The sequence below is a fragment of the Nelusetta ayraudi genome, unplaced genomic scaffold (genome assembly GCF_046127955.1).
Source record: "Nelusetta ayraudi isolate G7.1 ecotype Tasmania unplaced genomic scaffold, CSIRO-AGI_Nayr_v1 ptg000011l, whole genome shotgun sequence".
Lineage (NCBI taxonomy): Eukaryota > Metazoa > Chordata > Actinopteri > Tetraodontiformes > Monacanthidae > Nelusetta > Nelusetta ayraudi.
In genome coordinates, this window is record NW_027466061.1 from 13,857,770 (window position 1) to 13,879,238 (window position 21,469).

The window sequence follows — 21,469 nt, forward strand, 5'->3', positions numbered from 1 at the left end:
AAGAGCTGAAATCAGTTTATATTAACTGGCTGGCAGTTTATAGTAACTGGCTGTCAAGCATCGCTGCCAAGTTAAAAGCAAAAGACTCTTATTTTAGTGAATAAAAAGTATCTATTACCTGTTTGGTTGTGTGTGAGCTTCAATCTTACGCATTACTGACGAGGTCAGTTGTCACTTTCTCTGACAAACAAACCGGCACAATAAGAGGCGTTATGCAACCACACACAGGATAATAAGCCATGCATTGTCCTGCAACAACAGTATGGACAGCGCTGGATATGTGGATGGGGCTTCTCATTTCCCTGGCGGCTGAGTATCTGCATCAGGTGTGTTTTGTGAGCTGGTGGCATCCCAGAGGACCAGCAATGACTGTCGTGGGTGTGTGAAGGGCAAAGGGAGTCTTTGGAGGACAACTAAACAAGCATTAGACAATAGTCAAGAGTCAAAAAAGATTTCAGCAGCTAAAAGAACAGTGTCAGATGTCGTCTGATTGACTTGAGTACAGATAAATCCCCCAGAATGGAATTTAACTCTATGGTAGGATTTAAGAATGGGATAGGTTAGTTTATTTTTGTTCTAAAAGTTCAACTGGAGAAGAATTTTAGTCCCACCTGTGGGCGGATTACAACTGTCAAACAGCCTCATGTTCCATGTGCCTGGACAAACGTCTCAGACACACAGAGAACACGCAGACCTCAAGCAGAATTACACAACTTCTTTGCTTGAGGTGGCAGTGACAGCCACTGCAATACTGAGTAACACTCAAATTAAGGAAAGAAAATAATAATTCACGGTTGTAGCCATTTCCGACAATATCCTAACAAAACCTTTGTAGACCAAAACACAACTTGTAGATTTTCAAATGACCTGAATCAGTTTACTTCCCAATCAGAAGTACCATGAACTTTTTTTGTAAACACAAGAGCGTCTCTCGGATCCATATTTGGTATCTGAAAAAAGAAGCTAAAATATGATGTCAGTAATGTTGCTTACAATGCCTTATTAATATGCATGTAAGCTGGACTCATTCTGGGTAGCTGGCATTAAATTTCAGTGCATTATATTTCAGTGGTGGAGAGGAAAAAGGTAGCGACAGCCACCTGGAATAAAGAGCTTTTCTGTTCATCACACATTCAACAATTTCATGTATGACTATGAAAGGTCTCGTCAGCTTCAAGCTGATTGAGTTGCTTCACTTGAAAGACAGTCAGGCTACTGATGGTCTACTTTATTCCTGTTGTAGTTCCATCCATTGTCCTGATTGGTTTCCCATGTGACCAGTCAGCCTCCCTGTCCTCCCTTCCCTCCCTTCCCTCCCTTCCTCATATTCTATTCCTCCATTACCTTTTGTATATTTAACCGCCTGTCTTGGCCTCTGCCTCTGATGGTTCTTGTGGTTTTCTAGCCGTAAATCTCGCCAGTTCCCGTTGCTCCTGTCAACTGATGTCTTCCTTTGTTACCTGGTGCGTGTTTTTTCCCCACATTTTGGCCATTAGGCTTTGTGAAAGCTCACTTGTCACACGTTACAATCAATGTGTTAAATGCAGGGAAATCTGACGAGTGAAAGTGTGTTTGCCTCAGTTAGCTGTCCTTTGAATTAATATTCTGGAGGATCAAAATGTGGATACCAAACAAAAGAAGCCTTAAAGGTCCAGTGTGTCAAAATTTTAAAAGAAGCCCGGTATTTAAGGAAGCCCCCCCAACAGTGCGTTTCGTATTTAGGGTACTGTCATGAGGGCTTCCTTAAAAACTGCCAGTGCCACATTCCAGCTAACTATGAGCAAGACCCTCATTGCTCTATGTATATTCTTATATATATGAGAACTGTTCCAAGGGTAGAAAAAACCAAATTACTTTTATTGTACTGTGAGTATACACTTATACTCGTATTAATGTATATATAAACAGTATGTTCAGCTTTTACCAACATAAAAAAATGTCAGAATCAGAAATCAAGCCAAATTTTGTACATTGAACCTTTAATGGAGTTCAATTGAAGATAGGCGTTATTTCACCTCCAACCCCTCTAATGTAGAGTGAGTCTCTCTCTCTCCATCCCAGCGGCGAGCCATGATACAGCAACAGAAACCCAGTAAGGAGACACTGTGTCAGCAGCAGCTACAGGCCACTATCATGTGAATTTCAGCTGTCAAACAGGACAAAAGTTTATTCATTTTCTGAAAAGGTGTCAAAGGGTTTTTCCTGAAACTGAATCTCATATTCTGACCCAGTTTCAATCTTGTATGTTTCGCCCGTGGCAGGCTGTTTGTTTTCACGCGTTAGCCGTTGGCAGGCAGGTGAAATGGAAATTTACAGAAGTCGAAAGGGATTTAAGTTTATATTTATTGCTTCATTGCAGGAGGGGGCTTCAACTAAAGGTCAAGTGGGACTTGCTGCTGATGCTTCAGCATTCACTGGGAATCAAAGGTAGCAAAAGGAATACAGTGAACTGGGCTGATCTAATGCTGGACTTGTTTCTATTATGAACAATGCTAATATTTTGACTGGAGAATTTCTTAACAATGATTGAAAAATACTCTTACAGCCCTCACTCATAGTGTCATGTCCGTTTAGAGATATTAAGCTGATCTTATATCGGTCCTTAAAACCTTAAGTTTAGTTGTTATAAAGTATTTATTAAGTAATCTGATATAAATTAAAGTAGACATTCTCATGATTTACTACTCAAAAAAAACTACTCATAAAGATCAAATTAAAAGTTAGCAGTTATTCAGAATACAATAAATGCTAGAAAAAATAATAATAACATGCGCCAAACATATTTTAATAAATTTATATTCTTTATAAACAAGCACAATAAAATGAATGATACCAAACTATCTCTTAAGACACAAATAAGACTGAACCCGTTTGTGTTGTGTTTTATAATGAGTGGTGTTTCCTGCCTCCTAGTGGCTGCTCACTGTGCAGCTTCCTGTGGTGATGAGCATTGGCCAGGTCGGCAGACAGTCTCTGAGCCATCCTGTCTGTGGTCCTCTTCATGCTGCGAGCCAGCTCAATGGCCTGGTCAAGGGTCCTGTCAATGTCTTTCCCCTGGAAAACAGAGTCAACAACAACAACTTCTCAAACCTAGCCAACAATCTATCTGATGATCAAAGTGGGAAACAAGTGAAAACTGGTCACCTTGCTCCCTGAGCGTCTGGGGGACGCTAATGATGGGGTCTGGGTCCTCTTAAAGAACACATTGGTGGGCAGCAGTGCCGTGTCGGACTGCGTGGACCGCTTCCTGTGCTGGGATGTGGACTGTAGCGCTGACGGCTCCCTCACTTTGTAACTAATATTCATTTATACATTTATAGTGAGGCAGAACAGTAAGATTGAGATTAAGCAAACTCCAAATGAAAAGTATGACAGCTACTTCGATGAATAAAGTTTTATTTCTCAGTGTGAGTCAGGTTTACCTTGCTGGCAGGCTGCTGCAGGAGGCGTAGCTGACCTGCAGGAGGGGCTTCTGGAGATCAGGGGAAGAGAAGGGAGACCGTCTCTCCTTCAAGTAGAAACTCCTTGTGGTGGCAGCTGACATCAGAAACATGAAAAGCATGTAAGCTTTGTAAAATACTACACAGCGACATGAAGCGCTGATCCACGTCCTTACATAAAGCAGCACTGATTAAAATGACAAACTTTAAAAGGACCACATGTTTTCCTATGAGCCATGCTCCACTGAGCCTGGGAGAGTGATAGTTTAGAATACTGTATGCCCTTTTTTCATTTAGAGGTTTTCTTTGACACAGCAGTGACTTCTGGTGGATTGCAGTGCACCTTGAAACTCTGGGGTTGCCCTGCTCCCTAGAGGCCAGTCGTGGAACTGCAGACCGACCCGGGAGCTGGCTGTGTCCGCACTGTCTGTACCTGAGAAGGAAATAATGAAGCGACCGTCAGTTCGCAGTGGTGACGGTAGAGAGCGTTACTGAGTGTTGTTGCAGTGGTGTGGTACCTTTGCTCTTGCTGGGATCCATGTCTGAAGAGATCCAGTCATCTATCCTCACCTGACTGGAGGTGAGAGGGTTCACATTTTGTCTGCTGGGATGAAAAGTAAGAAAAATAAAATATACTTTTATACTTTCCTATTATAGCTAACTGCTAAGTGTAAGTTAAGTTTGTATCAGTAATAGTTAGAAAAGTTCCAGACATATGTCATTTGTGTACATGACCACTTGGAGACGGTGTTGTCCCTTAGTTCGCCACCGTCATTCCTACCTGTTCTTCACCTGTCTCTCTTCTTTGTGGGTATTTGAATAGAAGTGACAAACCGTAACATCTCTCCGCTCAGTGTTGTGCAGCACTAATTTAGTAAATTGGGCTTGGGCTTGACCACCTGTGTAGTGTCAGCAGGTGGGGCCTTTAACTTGAGTGCTTTATGTGATGGTGGGGAGTTATTATTTGTGTTTAGTAATTATTGTACGGTTTGTAGGGGGTTAAATGATAGGGCTGGAGTGCATGTGTCATATCCACAACTGTCCAGGCCTGCTTCTGTTGTGGATTCTCCTCCCCCTCGTGTGTGTGTGTGTGTTCCATCTTTCTCCAGGGGCAGGTCTTAGGTGCAGGCAGCTGCAGATCGTCACACACCTGACGCTCTTCAGGCTCATCAACCCTCTGCTTTAAAAGCCCGGTTCTCCAGCCACTCCCTGCCAGATCGCTGCAGTTATCTCACGCGGTAACGCCTGGCAGGATGTCTGGCTAAAGTGTGTCTTAAACTCCTTTTCAATCCGAGTTTCTAGTTTTTTTTAGTTGTCAGGATTTTCATGCCTGGGTTTGCCTTTGCAGGAAGACTCTCCTTCTCTGCATGCTGCCTCCTTGGACCCACTCCTGAGCCTCCGTCGACCTGCTCTCACTTCTCTCCTGGCCTCACCCCCGTGCTCCACTGCCTGTCTAACAGCAACAAAATAAACTGTCAAGAGTCTGCTGCTGCTCTGAGTCTGTGCCTTGGTCCAACCTTTTCCCTCCACCTGATTGTCACAGCATGTTGTTCACTGTATTTGCACCAGTGCAGTATAATGTTCAAACGCGTCCAGTGTACGCACATTTCAGGAGTATTGCAAATTAACAAATCTTTTGGTATGCAAAGAATGTTTCATAGTTACTAAATGCACACAGTACTCAATGTATTCATAAACAATGTTTACTCTTCTAGATTATATTGTGCTTAATTTGATCCGTTGTAGACAGTTTGTATTAGAGGCTAGTTGACCAGCTGAAGGAAAATAGTCGGTCGGCAACCTCCCTGGTTCTGATATCAGGATGATACAGTAAAGTGGTAGATGTTGTTGAAAGCTTGGCTCCCACCTGTTCAGAGCTGATCTGTGGTGTTTCCGGGTCCTGACAGTGGACTTGCGCTCTTCTCTATCCTGTCTGTATTTAGAAGTGAGGTAATCCATCTTCTGAGCCAGCTGGGGCAGCTGGACCAAACCCTCCTGCAGGTCCTGCTTCAGCTTGGATACCTCCAACTGCAAGGCCAGGATAGCCTCACTGAACACACAGACACGGTGTCGAGTCAAACAGATATCGGGTGGCAGGAAAAGATGTTGGTATGTGTGTCTAAGACCTGTTACAGGAGCAGGACTGCAGCGGGCTTCTGCTCTGCTCTGCATCCATGCCAGTGCTGAGTCCAGGCTCGGATCTGTGGTGATGCCAGTGAGGCCGAGTTCTGTGTTTAGAACCAGCTTGCTCTGCAATGAAGCGGAAGGAGAATTTTAGAGATATAGGTTAGTTATCAGAACGGTTTCTTTCAGTTTTTAAAGAACCAATTACACAGAGCAGAGCAACTTGTAAATCATCATTAACCCCTGAAAAATCCAGTATGGAGCAGACAAAAACTGCAGTGAACTAATGGAGGTTTTGCTCACCTGGCAGCCTGACTGAAGGCACTTTAGTGGTGCTCTCCACCCACAGCTCAACTGCTGCCGCACCACTGCCCGGTGTTTGGATGGACGGTTGGGGACTGAGCCAGCGCTGTTCAGTGGGGACGGCTGTTTGCAGGTTGGAGCAGGAGCATTCGGAGCTACTCAGAGCATCATTCTGGGAGTGTGCACTGCAAGGAATTTTCACTTTCGTCACCACTTCAGGACAACTTATTTGGAATAATAATTTATAGACTGTTGCATGTCTCGATCTGCACCTTTCCACAAGATGTGGTTGTGATGATCCTGAGGCTGACTGATTCAAGTAAGAGCTTCCAAATCCACTGTCTGTCTCTGGGCTCACAATCCTCTGCAACCATGAAAGCGTTAAGCCAATGCAGCCGACGAACAACATCTCAAGAACTATGGTCAGGACAAATAATTTATTAAAAAAACATTTAATAAAAGGAACAATGAAGACTGTAACTGACCTGTGATGCAGGAGGTACTTTGAGAGGAGGCTCAGAGAAGCTGTGGCTGCCAGGCTCTCTGGGTGCATCAAAGGAAAAGGAGAGCTGTGCAGCCAGACTGGCACAGTCACCCACATCACATTCACCCTGTGGGCTGGGGGAACTCTGCACACTGTTACAAGTGAAATGGATCAGAGTTCAATAACTCTCTGCGTATATTACATTATATTTGGCTTAAAACTCATTTATAAATGTCAAATTGAAGCCCATGTACACTTTAGCAAGATTACAGTGTATACTGTATGAGCAAAATAAATTGAAGCTAACTGATCGTCTCTTATTGTCGAGTTATACAGTTTGACACTGACCGGTCAGGTGTGTGCTGCCTCCGACTGCAGGACGAGCCGCGTCCATTCAAATAGGCCAAGATGTCGCTGTGATCGATCGCCTCCGACAGGACGCAGCTCCTGTCCTCATCGTCCGCAGCAACTTGCACATCCAGAGCCTGCGCAGAGGCATGTGTGCTCCTGCACCAGAACAGAGAAGAAGAAAAAAATATGAGCCCAGAGACTCAAGCGGTCCGTGGAACTGGACACCAGTGGTGCACCTGAAACACTATCTGTTCCACCGGGAGGCAGAGAACAAACACTCAGCACAACACTATTTTTTAGAGCCTAGACTAAATAATACATTTTATGCCTTTATAAAGTAGTGATAGCTTTAACTTTTTAAAAATGACCTTGAAATGGAGCTTGAGGGTCTTCTTCGTTCCAGTGAAGCTTGAGTCGTCAGAAGTTCACAGCTTATCTGTAATTTAACGTCTTCATTGACCCCTCTCTCCTCTTCATGTTCTTCTTTCTGGGTCCCAGTGTTACAACCCGCAATGGAAAGAATTGCACTCTGTGTCTGAAACATGATGCAGGATAAGATCATTTGTAGTTCATGCAGTGGGACAGACCCCCAGTGCTGCACAAAGAAGAATCTCTGGGTTACTACTATTACTATTCTACTCTTGGTGAGCTTTTATCATTTTGTTTTTATTTTCCTTTTGGATGTAACTGCATATATACATCATACTGTATATCAGCACATACATCAGCACAACATATACAGTATGCACACATATACAGGGTGTCCCAAAAAAATCGACATCACTTCGCAGGCCAATAATTTTGTCAATTCTTGTTTTTCATTTTTCAAAGAATTTATAGAAACACATCAAGATTTTATATTTAATGTGTTATTTTTGTTCTGTTTTCAGGTTGGGCCATGTCGTTCACTCCCAGGGAGGTAATTCTGCTTCTTGCAATATATCTCGCACACAGTCACCGTGTCACAGGCGGTGCGCATATTGAACACATATTGAACACACAAACTCATGATGTTCAACACCTAAACTGTTCAATTTCATTGAGCTAGACTTACCTGGTGTAGTGAAGGTGGTGGTGAGGGTGGCGACATGCAGTGGGGCGTGACATGCGGCGGCTCTTTTACAGATGTGGGGGTGGAGGATGAGAGGGGCGGGGAAATCTGCTCGCACACGTTTCTGTCTATTATCTCCTTGATGTCCTCAAGGTTCATCCCTATCCTGAATATTTCTCCCTCCACAAGCCTGCGCAGGTTGTGGCACACACACACACACACACACGCAATCCCACATGAAGCAGTGGCGTGACACTGACTCACTGCCGCAGGTACAGAGGTCTTATGTCACCTGTCAGCATCAAAGGTGCCAGTGTTCCTCGACAGGCCTATGTAGTTTTGCATCTCCAGAACTCTGTGCTCCTCCTTCTTGCCAATATATTTCCTTTCCAGCTGGTCCTGAGCCTCCATCATGCTCCTCAGCATCTGACCGTGGAGAAATCATAGCGTATCACAGCACATCCTGCTGTCTTCACTGCATTGTCAAGGCAACGGCTTCTCGGACACATGAAGTCTAAACGTCTGACTCACCATTTGCTGTTCTGTTGTGTTGATTGGCATTTGGCTTACACTTCGCCTGAACTCTTCCACCTGTGTAGAATACAGTTAGCATATTGCTTTGGTTGTCTAAAACACAGTGCTATAAAGACATGCTATTGTACCTGCCTTCTCTAAGAACTCGTCGACGATGCCTCGGAGCTCACAAGTCATTTCCTCCCCATCACTGGGAGATCCTTCAGGCTGGAGGCTGGAGTCTGACCTCAGGGGGTCTGTTTTTAAAATGGGGAATGCAGCAGAAAAATGTTACATGTGAATGTACATACATACATGTAAGTATTTATATGTATTCAGAGAAAAAAAACACTTCATGAATTAATTTGTTAAGCTATTATTGGAAGAATAATAACTTGCAGTTTTCAGTCCAAGTATGTTCAAACTGGATCCGCACGCATGTATTTTTAGGTCAAAAGTTTAAAGCCAAGAAATTTCACAGTGTTTGTTTTAGTGCGGTATGTGAGATTTAGTACCATCTACTGGTCAGAACGCTTATTGCAAACAATGCAACGTTAATCTGACACCTTTAGCTTCTAAGAAGAGTGGTTGTTTGTTTAACTTGCAGGTGCAGCAGCAGCAGCAGCAGCAGCAGCAGCAGCTGGCAACCAGTCAAAAGTATCTGATATCAGAGACACGCAGAGGTACCTGGGAGATTGAGAGGCGGAGCCACAGATCTGAGCTGACGTGCCTCTGCTGCAGGTATGTTTTCTGGACCAACGTCAACACATTCTGAACAAGACATTTGTTCTGTAGTTGGCAGGGGCTGTAAATAAATACAGACACATGCAGGTTGCACTCATGATACAACTGATATTATAAATGAAGGTCAGTTTTTTACTTACATTGGTGCCTGTTCTCATTTCATCGATACGGTTTTCTGCTGCAGCATATTTGGTTAATAAGTCATTGTATTCAGCCTAAAGAAAGGAGGAAGACAATCAATGATTGCACATACTGTTGTGGCTATTTGTAAAAAAGTAAAAATAAAGTCAATAGACATGTATTTGTAATGGAGGTGGACAATTGTGTTTCTTTACTTGCAGGTGATGAGCCAGTTCTGGAGGGCTTTTGGCCTCATCTTTGAAGACGTATGGCTTCTCCGGTGGCTGGACTGAGTCTTCCAGGACCCTGCTGATTAAGTCCAGCATGCCAGGGGAAGACTGGGCTCGGTGCATGACGCTGGCACTCTGAGGAGCAGGTCTCACTGCTCCACTTGAGACTTTAGGTATTTTCACCTTTGGGGCAACTTTGGAGAAATCAGGAAGTGGGTAATGGACTTGTCCTTGTCCATACTTCATCTCGCTGAGAGACCTGGCACGCAGCAGAGGGACTCTCTGGACCTGATTGCACTCTCCTGTCGTTTCCTCCTCTTCCACAACTACAGAGCTTGTACTGGAACTTCCACTGCCTTCAGAACTGCATGTTTTGCTCTCACCCACGGGTGAAGTCACATTCTCAGTTGTACTTCCTGTGTCCTTCTCCAGATCTGAATGGTTGGACGCATCATCCGTCTGTCTGCTCCTGAGGGGGCGGAGACTATCTGACTGAGGTGTGAGGCAGGCTGGTTGCTGGGGATTATTTGCTGTGCTGTTGTGTGTCAAAGCCAAGCTCCGAGCAGTGTCGTCCACGCTCTCGAGCAGGGACACCTCTGGCAGGGTCTCTGCCTCGATCAGCCTGCTCGACTGCAGCAGCTCCTCTTGGGAAAAGTGGCGTAGTAGCAGCAGGTGAATATCTGCAGGACACCGGCGTGATGAGGCTGCGTCTCGGGCCGTTAAAGCATCCAGTGTTTTTCCATTTTTTGCACAGGAAACACCTGATGATGACGCTGCTGGATTCTCAGGAATCAGGTGGTAAACAGACACACAGCTGTTAGCGCCATTAACCTTATTCCCTGCATCACATTCGAGCACACCTGGTGCTTCGGGACTATCTTGAACAGTTTGTCTACCGTCAGAGTTCACGGGTCTTTCAGATGTAGCGATTTGCTTAAAATAGAGGCTGCCAAGTTCACCGTCATATGGGAGGTCTTCCTGAGCTTCATCACTGGTATCCTGACCTGGGTCTTCATAACTACTGTCTATTTGAGACCCATCTTGGATGGTGTTGGGTCTTCCAGCTGAAACATGCGTCATGCTGCCCTCAGTGTCCCCCTGTCTTTCGCTCTGACCACTAACAGAGCTGGAGTCTGAGGAAGTGACATCTAACGCAGACAGATCTGCACTTCCTGTAGAGAAAATAACAAATACCAAAGAATTAGTAAGGAAAAATCCTTCTCTGACTTTTCTCAAAACTAAACAGTTTCAACAGTGACAAGCTTAGTTAATGCCTTATGTGAAGTAAGGATAAATGTTGTTTGTTTATTTTTACTGATCAGAACTATGTGTAAGTACATCTGCTTTACGTAACTAGTACACTGTGTGGACAAATTTACTAACTTGCATCCAATAGGCATTGCAAGTTGCTAGGAAATGTATTTTAAAATCTGCAGCTACATTTACATACAGTATAACAAAACAGAGAACAACAAAGGAAAACCTCATGACTCCCCATTGAGATGGATGCTGGTCTCTGAGGCAGCTGATTCTGCTTGGGACAGATGCAAGGCCAAAGAATTCTCAAAATCACTCAAATGGAGACTTTCATCTTCACTCAGGTCAACAAAGATGCTCTGTTCAATGCACTTCTCCCAGATCACAGTAGCCTTCTCCCCTCCCTCATCTGATTCCTGCGCCTCTCCCTCCATTGATGGTGTGTCTGTCACAGAGAGTCTTTGACTCTCCTCACCTGTGTTGAGAGAGGAGGAAGAAGCACCTGGAGCACGATCACTTGGCAACGTTGCTGGAAAACTGACAACATTGGATTAAAATGCGTTGAGCTGTCAGTGATTCATCACTAAATGAGTTGTTCGGCTAGTGGTTTAAATGACCCAGGTTGGAGTGACCAAGGCATTATGACACCTGTCATGTTGTCAAATCAATTAAAATTGAAATTATTAGTTGCCTCGGTAATTTTACAGTAAATTGTTAAAATAAACTGCTGTATCCAACATACCAAGTTCATACTGGAAATTGTAAAAAAAAAAAAAAAAAAAAAATTGCCTTCGGACGGTGTTTTTTTTAGGGACTTAACACAAATTCAGTACCTTGACATGTACCATAGAAATCATTATATTAATAATTGCGCAACAAAAGATGCATATATGTAGCCGTTTGCATGACCCCAAATCAAAAGCATAGATAAAATGAAGTAATGGTGTCGTTGTGCAAGCTTACTTCGCTAATGAAGCGGTCCTTCACTCGAGGTGTTCCTCCTCCAGCCGCCGGCCACGGCACCAGCGGTCCCCTCCGTACTCAGGCTCCTGCTTCCAGCATCGGGTCGCAATAAGCTACAGGCGACTCTTATCTCCGCCTCTCTCGTTCTTTCTTGACATATGGTTTACACTGGAAGAGGTCTAGTTTCGGTGACATCATTAATAATGCAGTCCAAAAGGGCAACGCTCAGCGTCTGGAGCCGGACTGACTGACAGCAGTTTGAAGTTCGGTTGCTAGGCGACGTTGGAGGAACCACGGGTGAAACGTCACCTAAAGAAGACAGTTCACGGCGACGGCCAAAACTGATTCAGCAGAGCGCCGTTTCGCAACAAGTTCTTAGTAGGGTCGTACATTAAGCAATTCGATGTCCTTACAAATAGTTATTGTGAAAGGGATGGGCAGCTACTTTCGTCACAGGGCCAAGCATGAGTGTTTAAAGAACTTTCATCAAGTCAGTCTGACGCTCGCGCAGTCGTGTCATACGTCATCCGCTTCCTATTCAAATACGATTGGTCTGTTATTATGGGCGTGGCTAAGTTTGAATGTCGTCCTCTGAGTGGTTACTTGACGAAAACACGGACTAGCGTAGCCTCACGGGTTTATCCGTCGAAGTTAAATCGAACTTTTTTTTTTGAAGTTAAAATGTTATAGAATCGCTGGTCAAGTGGATTTTTTAGTGACTCAATTCTCCGTTTTACTGTTTTTACAAAAGGGATCTAGAGGATTTAAGGACCGTACGAATTAAAGGGAGAAGCCGCCATTGTCCGAACTGGAACGTCTAACGTAAGTTTGGGTGCTACTGTGCTACAGCGCGAACACAACAATCTGAATGCAGCTGAAGTAGTCGTAGTGTCGGGTTGGTGTTTGGAGCAGCCTGAACTAAAGTCCGGTGTACGCAATCCTGCCCCGAACTGATGGAAGCTAAAGTTTGTGTCAGTCCAACTCGTACTGTCAGCTGTGTGAATCTAGTGGATGAACTTCTACTATGTTTGCCCGTGTTTTTCATGCTAATTTGGTGTCTTTGTACTTGCACCGACATTACTACAGTTCTACATGTTTACACGCGTATACGCACTGTATGTTATGTGTTACCACATCAATAGAATAAAAACTGTTGTGTTAAATTTTAAACACACGTGAGGCAATACTTGTTTGTAATGAAATTGTTGTTTTTTTTGTTTTTTTTTTTAGTTTTTTCAATTTGTTGCAATCTGGATTTGAACTCCTTGCTGGTTCAACTTTTATTTTGTGTGACCTGATTATGGGTTTAAATGGCTATATTTTGGGGACAAAGCAGTATTTCTTTGTACTGCAGTCTCTTTACTTTACTACCAGAATGTATAATAGATGCATCTCTGATGTTTGTAAATGTGGTGAATTTATTCTTCTGTTCATAATTTGGAGTAATTGTCATGTGACACACTGCTGCATGATGTCTGCGTGTTTCTTTGCAGGCTCCTCAGATATCCTGTTCCTCTGCGGGAGGATTACAGGTCAGTATCCCTGTTCTCACGCTGTTGTGTCTTTGTGTTTTGTTTTGGTGCAGGTTTCTGCTGACTCGGTCTCCACATTTAGAGCCTGCTCTCAGTGCCGCTGCTCACTTTCGGCTGTAAGAGCAAAGAAAATAGATCACACATTTGTTCTGTGTATACGATGATGTCATGTCCTGTTGGTGGTGCAGCGAGTCAGCACTTACCTCAAGCAAGGCTGTCATTAAACACACAACTGGCCTGTTCCATTGATGTGCTAGTTGCTGTGAGTCACTCTTGGCCATTACTCACTGTAGCTTCCAGAGTTGCCCGCAAACACACCTACTTGGCACGTGATAGTGGAAATAACTGCGGCGTTGCTGGAACGCATCAATTGGTGATTGTGAGACACTGCAGGAACATGTTCTGCACAGTGTGCATAAGTTCAGAAAGACAAGGGTAAAACTCGCCGTCTTTGAGTTCCAGTTTATACAATGTGCCAAGTATGTTAACCTTCTCCAAGCTTTCCTTTGCAATATGCTGTGGGTCTATAAGTGGTTCTTCTAGCAAAAATATTCTATTTTTATTTTTTTTCCGGGAGTCTGGCCCCTTCCCCACTTTATGTGTGGGGAGGTGCAGCGGGATTCAGCTTTGGGTGTTGGGGGGGGCTTAGAGGTGTGGCTTGCATGACCTCATGGAGAAATGAGGTAACGGTCGACTCTCATGCAGCAGCTTCTCTTATCTATGCAGCTGCCTGATGGCCGTCCTTCCTTTAGGAGAATCTTGCAACAGTTCAGCTCCATTTTCTTTCTGGCACTTTGGCTTAAATATACATATTTTTTGTATTTCTTCATGAAAAAGGTGCTGGTCATCCCATCTTATTCGCAACTTTCTCCCACGTGCATCTAAAAGATTCAGAGATGCTGTTTCCCGTCTGTGCTTGTGGCCACTTGTTCAGTCACCTTGAGGCTCCTGCATGACGTTTGCTGGCCCTGGATAAACTGAGTCACCGAGTCTTAGAGTAGATTGACAGCTTGCCTCTGCTGACCCCATGCAGTCGTCCTCTCGCGGCTCTCTCCCTTCCCTCCTGTCCACTCTTGTGGGCGTTGCTGTTTGGTCTGTGTTGCCATGGTGCCGTGCGGCCAGTTCGAGGCTTCACATGCAGCATCCTCTGTTCTCTTTACAGAGGGCAGCTGACAGGATTGAGGGTTGGTGACGCAAAACAGGCTCTCTATGACAGTAGTCGCATGGACTGGCGCTCGGGATTCTGCGGCTCTGTGTGACACCCTTCAAGTCACTGTTACCCGGTCGACACTCAGAGGAGAGACATTCACCGTCTTGACTGCATTGGATTTTTGTTGGTCCCTGAGTCCGATTTTTCTGACCTGTTTTTTTTTTTTTAATTATTATTATTTACTTTTTTCTTTCTTCTTGGCTCTCTATTTTTTAACGCGCAACCATTTTTTCCGGAACGAGGCTGGGGTTTTCCCTCATACTATGCACTTCAATGGATACCAGTGGCTCAATGTTTAGCACGGGATCTGAGGAGCAGTCCCTTCATGTGCGCTACAGGTAGGAATCACCCCATTGATCTATGATTGTACAGCAGAGTATGGAGTACGGTTCTACTGTATTTCACTTATTGATATTGCCATTAAGGCTGTTTGCTGAAGTGATGATCAGTTGGCGGCAATATAAGGAGAAAAATCTTCATTAGACAGTTGGAATATAATGCCACATATTAATTGTATACCTTTGAGACATCCGGACGCGTTATTTTCATTTTAGGGCATTAAAACCAGAGGAGTTCTCTCACCGCGCTCCCAGGTGTGTTTACCTTCCCGGCATTCTCACCTGCACTTGTGCAAAATGCTCAAACAGCAGATGTGAGCCGTCAAACACAGAGCCCCTCCAGTTGGTTTGAATAATTGAAACTCCATGAAAAATTCATCACTTCTTGCCGTTTGTTTTGCACAACACGTGTGAGTCGGCTAATTTGGTTTGGTCAGCTGCGGCGTCCATCAGTCAATTTGCAGGGAGGGTTTGTCGTCAGCGCCTTGATTCCATTACGTTGCGCTGCAGACTCGACTCGTGTCTCACACCTCCTGTAAGGCTGCTTAGCACTCGGCATTGCATTAGTCTACCCAGTCAACATGTTACAGCCATAATCACAGGGGACTAGGTCGGGTAACAAAGAGGATTAGCTTGGAAATGCATAGGAGGCAAAATTCATTAATACTGTGACACACTATCGCAGTCAAACTTTTCCGGTCTCTGATGCCGAAAGACGCCTCTGACGTCAGACGACCTGCAGGTTTATCACTGGAGAGGAATCCAATCTTTGAAATACATATATTGTACATTTAAAATTGATTGAATGAGCACAAAGTTGTGTTTAATTTGCTCCCGATGCGAACAACGGAGGGGCTGCAGCCCAAAAGTTAAATCAGGTGGAAACGCTGGTAGATGGTGCTCAGATCCTCCATGTGCTGCTGCTGCTGTCGGAGGCCGCGAAAAGCCAACAGGTAGGCACGTTTTTTCCACTGTTGCACCGTCATGAAAGTATGTTGTTCACTCTGTAGTGAACACAAGGTGGCTTCTTTTTGTCGTAAGGCTACTGTAGAGTATTCTTGGCAGCTTGTTTGCTTTTGTTCACTAATTATAGCCTGGACTCAGGAGGACAGAAAGCGCTTTAGCTGTAATTTCTGTCATTTCAATGGCACTGCCTGTATAGACACTGGAAGTTGGCATGAGTTGGGTGGCGCCCATAATGGACTGGGGCTTAAAATGGCTGTTTTTGCTTTTTCTGCCAGCTATTGAAATTGGTGTGTGTGTGTGTGTGTGTGTGTGTGTGTGTGTGTGTGTGTGTGTGTGTGTGTGTGTGTGTGTGTGTGTGTGTGTGTGTGTGTGTGAGAGAGACAGGAAGGCTGTGGATAAACACACTCGACAGACATTGTGTGCAGCTGATGTCAGTGCAATAATGCTGCTTCCTGAAAGCAAAAGTTGGCCAGCAGACAGTTTTTACTGTCTTATCTAAAAATATCTAATGTGCACATTGTCTGAGAGTGCTTTAATCTGCCTTTGAAGTGTGAGTGTGTGTGTGTGTGTTTGTGTTTGTCTGACTGTGTGACCTTGGATGTGTGAAGATCGATGACTTTGTCCAGTAAAAAATAGTAGGTTATCCTCCCACTGTGATGTAAATGCAATAGATTTTTTGTCTGATACCATTGATGCAATTTTTCCATTTTTGCTCATTCATTTTTATCTCCCATTTCACAATAGCATAATAACACAATAGCATTTGGCAGCACAACCAAAACAAATCCTTGTAAACAAAGCATAATTCAAGCGCAGTATGATTTGTAAAAAAAAAATAAAATAAAAATACAAATAAAGATGAAGAATCTGCTACTGCTCTGACCAGGAGGACTCAAACATAATTTCCCTCAAAAAAGATGTTGATATGAAAATGTCTTTACTGTCATACTGAATCTGTATTTGAGTTAAAAGGCTTGCAGAATGCAGTGACGTAGGGGTAAAGGATGTGAGCACAATCAAAACAAAGTGAACCAAGCGCCAGGCCATTGTTTTCTGGAGGTGGAAGGAAGCCAAACAACATTCCCTGTTTAAAAGCCTTTCCTTGGAAAGAGATGTGATTGTGCTCAGAAGTCGTGAGTGCAGTTTGGTCAGTGGGCTGCAGTCTTTGGCCAGTGAAGATCTCTGATGCTCCTGTTTCTTTTGGACCTGCAGAGAGCAAAATTAAAATAACATTCCGACAACAGCAGTTTGGCTCTTTGTGAGACCCCCCCCGCCTGACTCTGCTCCTGTCTGCTGCAGGATGGAGGTCTCCTGCCTGGAACTCGCTCTGGAGGGTGAGCGGCTCTGCAAGGTGGGCGACTACAGGGCAGGCGTCTCCTTCTTTGAAGCCGCCATCCAGGTGGGAACCGAGGACCTGCAGGTGCTGAGCGCCATCTACAGCCAGCTGGGCAACGCGTACTTTCACCTGCACGACTACGCTAAGGCCCAGGAGTTCCACCGACATGACCTCACCTTGACCAGGTTTGACCTCCAGCAGAAGCTCCACCACGCTCACAATATCAAAAATTCTTTGCTCACGTAATGCACGTTGCGCAGGACGATCGGCGACCTGCTGGGAGAAGCCAAAGCCAGCGGAAACCTGGGCAACACGCTGAAGGTGCTGGGTCGCTTCGACGAGGCTGTGGTTTGCTGCCAGAGGCACCTGGACATAACCAGAGAGCTCAATGACAAGGTGGGTGGATGCACTGTTGATCATTCCGGAGTTCGTACGAGGCACTGAAGGAGTCGCCAACACTCATCGGTGACATGTTTACACCGGCGTGCGTCAGGTGGGCCAGGCTCGAGCGCTGTACAACTTCGGGAACGTTTATCACGCCAAGGGCAAGAGCATCTGCTGGGGCGGAGCAGAGCCCGGCTGTTTCCAGGAGGAGGTCATGGCGGCGCTGAGGGAGGCAGCTCAGTACTATGAGTAAGTGACTGGACGTTACATGCAGCTCACTCCTCCATGGTCTGTATCGTGAGTGCTACTGGTGCTAAAAGTGATATTGTATTGAACTGAAATCTCATGAATAAGAAACTTCTAACTTGGAATGTTTCTATCAACTGCTCTTGTCAGTCAATAAATTCAGCTTCAGCACTGCTGATGAATCACTGATTACTGACAAATGCTTTGACAATCAATGCAGGAACTGAGATGTTTTAAATTCACAAACTTCTGATCTGCAAATAGATCAGAAGTTTGTCAGCAACAATAAATCCGGGCTGCATCTAACAATAATTTGGAAATGGAGTGGAAAATAAAAAACTGCAAAATCACCGGTCGCACATGCAGAAGTAGATGGAAAATTTACTCAGACTGTCTCAAATTGTAGGGACAGAATGCAACCATTTAGAGGTGGTCTGTAGCGATGCTTTTCAAAGGTCTCATATTTTACATTGAATAAAATCCCAGCCAGGTGCTTATTATGTAATCGCTGCCTTCTTTTTGTTGTTTTCCAAATATGTCAAACAAAACATCAGAAATCTAAAGCATTTTTACACTGTCTGTCTGTGGGATAGATATTGCTGACATTCAATCTTTCCTTATTTTAATGCAAAAGGTCATGACAAACTCTCTTTGGTGTTTATGTGCTGTTTAGTTTTAAGTGGCCGAGTAACTAAATACTGACTGTAATCTCCAGGGCGAACTTGGCCATCGTGAAGGAGCTCGGCGATCGCGCCGCCCAGGGTCGGACCTACGGCAACCTGGGCAACACGTACTACCTGCTGGGACACTTTCGCAAAGCCGTGACTTCTCACGAGCAGGTCTGCTGCAGCTCCAGAAGTTGTGTTTGCTCCATACTGGGGCACAACTGTTAACCTCGTCTGTTCCTTCGTGCAGCGCCTGCTCATCGCCAAGGAATTTGGCGACCGTGCAGCAGAGAGACGGGCGTACTGCAACCTGGGGAACACGTACATCTTCCTGGGGGACTTTGAAGTGGCAGCAGAACATTACAAGTAAGTGTCTCCCAGTGCCAAGTCAGTGCAAGCAGGAGTCGCTGCCATGTTGCTTGAAGGCGGCGTGTGTTGTGCCCGTCAGGAAGACGCTGCAGCTGGCCAGGCAGCTGAAGGATCGAGCCGTGGAGGCTCAGGCCTGCTACAGTCTGGGCAACACCTACACGCTCCTGCAGGACTATGAGAGAGCCATAGACTACCACCTCAAGCACCTCATCATCGCTCAGGACCTCAACGACAGGTCGGCCCTGCGCCGCACGCACGCTACTCCCTGTCAGTGTGGATCGTCGCTGTCGGCGTGACCCTCCTTGCTGACGTTAGTTTTTGTTGCGTTGCAGGATAGGGGAAGGCCGTGCGTGCTGGAGTCTGGGGAATGCCCACACGGCACTGGGGAACCACGACCAGGCCATGCACTTTGCTGAGAAACACCTGGAAATCTGCCGAGAGGTGAGAGCCGGAACCGCTCCGCTCGCCGCGTCTTTTCTCTTCGGTTTTTCTCTTCATTGTGAAATTTTAAATGGGAATCTTCCTGTAGTTAAAGTACCCTAACCCCTGTTTTGAATTTGTTTTTGTTCCAGATTGGCGACAGGAGCGGAGAGCTGACGGCCCGCATGAACGTGTCCGATCTCCAGACGGTTCTCGGTCTGAGTTACAGCACCAACAACTCTACACTGTCTGAGAACAGGGAGGTTGACTACAACCTGCACGGTACGTTGGTCCAAACTCACTCAGCTCTCACCGTGTAGCAGCATGAAGCGGCCCTGACGTTGTTTCCACTTCAGGAGCAAAGCCCAGGATGAGCAGGAGGCTCAGCATGGAGAACCTGGAGCTGATGAAACTCACACCAGACAAGATGAACGTAAGAACCTCTCTGTGTGCAAGGCTTTAAGATTGAAGGATGAGGAGTCTCCTTCTGTGCGTCGTCACCACATCGTGTCTCACTCTTTACTGAAGGGTCAGAAGTGGAGCAGTGACATCCTGGCCAACCAGTCCAAACCGTCCCTGGCCAAGAGCTCCTCAAAGCTCTTCTTCGTGAGCCGTCTGCGTGGGAAGAAATACAAGTTTGGAGGCTCCACCAAGGTCCTCCAGGACACCAGTAACACTCTTGAGACCACGCCAGGACCCCAGAAGGTGGACAGACAACATTTAGCCTCCAGATGATTCTGGCTCCCAGTGTCTGTGCTACAACGTTGGTGTTTTTCCCCTTTTATTTTTTTAGCGACCCAGTCCGGACACCCTTGGGGACGAGGGGTTCTTCGACCTGCTGAGCCGCTTCCAGAGCAACCGCATGGACGACCAGCGGTGCTCGGTGCAGCCCAAAGGCAGCAGGTTGTCGCTGAACAGTGGGCCAGAGTCGCCGCCAAGAGCCATCAGGAAATGTAGGCCCCCTTGCAGCAGTCTCAAGTCTCACTCTTCCCAGTGAACTCGTTTTCAAAACACGCTGCTGCTCCCTCGCCGCTAATCTTCCCCCTCCCTCATCCCGTCTTTCTGCAGCCGTGTCAGAGTCTGCAAACGTCTCGGGGGCCCAGGGCCGGCGGCTGGAGGAGTCGTCGGCAGCCGGGGGCAGCCTGCCGGGCCTCAGGCTCAACCAGAACGGCAACCAGGCCGTGCTCAACCACCTCATGGCCACCGACAGCGCCGAGCCCGACGACGACTTCTTCGACATGCTGGTCAAGTGCCAGGTACGTCACCCGCCGGACACAACGCAACCTGGGGAAGTGGCTGCAACCTTTGTGCTGGGTAAAACTGTTCCTCCACCAACAGGGCTCACGATTGGACGACCAGCGTTGCGCCCCTCCCACTGCCCCCCCGATCCGCGGGCCTACCGTACCAGACGAGGACTTCTTCAGCCTCATCATGCGCTCGCAAGCCAAGCGGATGGACGAGCAACGGGTGACTCTGCCGCCGGCGTCAAACCCTGCAGCCAGGACCGACTCGCACTGAGGGAAACCAAGGGACACTGGGGGACAGCATTACATGAAACAAGGATCTAATGACACTTTCCTGGTCTCAAGACTTTCTAACCGGTCCATGGAGACACACTAAAGCACTATCAGCATTGTCAGGGATTTTTTTTTTTTTTTTTTTAACTCTGAAACCTTTGGTCAAGCTTCTGTTCTTCCAGATTCTATTTCCCTGCAAGTTTATTGTGTATTTTTCAATACGCAATGCAGCTACGTTGGTATTTATCAACTTTTTTTTATGATTGTAATTATGTCAAATGCCGTCCCATCACCGTGGAGAGAAGTGGTTCCACTCAGTGGTGATTGTGTTGACACATACAGCACTTCGGTTCTTTTTGTTTGTATTTTAGGATTTTAAAAAAAATCTATTTTAAGGAAATGGTATTCAAGCTACATTGTGAAAAAAAAAAATAATTTTAACATTACTCCTGCTCTTTTGTATGAAATCTTTTGTGATGTTCGAGGAATAAAGCCTCATTTGTTCAGTCATACTTTTTGTTTGTTGTTGTACTGGAAGTAGAAATGTGTGTTAAATTGTGGACTTTGACACAGCATGAAAGTCGGACCTTTCTTTGAGGGGAACCTCAGCTGCAGAAGACCATGAACACAAATGTTCAAGTGCACCATAACTCTCAATAAAACCCATTAAGGTCAATGTTAATGTGAAACGTACCGCAAAGGCTGTTGTGATAATGTTCTCCATCAGCTGTCCACCTTGAGAAAATATGTTCACATCCCATTTGTTAGCACTCCCCAGTTTGTGACTTATTTGGAAAACTCACAGGTTGCCACTGCACAAAGACCTGTCCCACTTTCTCATTGGCCAATATAATGGCTCAGCCAAAGTTTAGCAGTTGAGGTCAGCGTCAGCGATGCCTTGAACGT

At 45.6% G+C, this 21,469-nt stretch overlaps 2 protein-coding genes across 5 annotated transcripts; one reads left to right on the forward strand and one right to left on the reverse strand.

The window, feature by feature from the left end:
* Window positions 1-1,968: 1,968 nt before the first annotated feature.
* On the reverse strand, window positions 1,969-12,162 carry aknad1 (AKNA domain containing 1). Its single transcript, XM_076019804.1, has 21 exons — window positions 11,581-12,162; window positions 10,852-11,092; window positions 9,346-10,528; window positions 9,151-9,225; window positions 8,954-9,071; window positions 8,420-8,523; window positions 8,285-8,344; window positions 8,046-8,179; window positions 7,757-7,943; window positions 7,071-7,237; window positions 6,700-6,858; window positions 6,353-6,503; window positions 6,140-6,231; window positions 5,868-6,052; window positions 5,567-5,690; window positions 5,308-5,490; window positions 3,959-4,044; window positions 3,784-3,873; window positions 3,423-3,537; window positions 3,145-3,295; window positions 1,969-3,054 (listed from the first exon to the last, which is right to left on the reverse strand). Exons 2-21 carry the CDS (start codon window positions 11,049-11,051, stop codon window positions 2,884-2,886), a joined length of 3,735 nt encoding a protein of 1,244 aa, XP_075875919.1. The 5' UTR covers window positions 11,052-11,092; window positions 11,581-12,162; the 3' UTR covers window positions 1,969-2,883.
* Window positions 12,163-12,225: 63 nt separating this feature from the next.
* gpsm2 (G protein signaling modulator 2) lies at window positions 12,226-21,252 on the forward strand. 4 transcript variants are annotated; one of them, XM_076021234.1, is made up of 16 exons: window positions 12,226-12,402; window positions 13,074-13,112; window positions 14,275-14,660; window positions 16,926-17,147; window positions 17,223-17,358; window positions 17,456-17,595; window positions 18,308-18,431; window positions 18,508-18,623; window positions 18,706-18,861; window positions 18,959-19,067; window positions 19,199-19,328; window positions 19,403-19,479; window positions 19,575-19,751; window positions 19,840-19,999; window positions 20,115-20,302; window positions 20,385-21,252. In XM_076021234.1, the coding sequence occupies exons 3-16, from the start codon at window positions 14,596-14,598 to the stop codon at window positions 20,562-20,564; spliced, it is 1,980 nt and encodes a 659-aa protein (XP_075877349.1). In that variant the 5' UTR covers window positions 12,226-12,402; window positions 13,074-13,112; window positions 14,275-14,595; the 3' UTR covers window positions 20,565-21,252. The 4 variants fall into 4 exon arrangements, with proteins under 4 accessions (XP_075877349.1, XP_075877351.1, XP_075877350.1 ...); XM_076021235.1 differs by lacking the exon at window positions 14,275-14,660 and having other exon boundaries at window positions 12,227-12,402; XM_076021236.1 differs by lacking the exons at window positions 13,074-13,112; window positions 14,275-14,660.
* The last annotated feature ends 217 nt before the right edge of the window (window positions 21,253-21,469 follow it).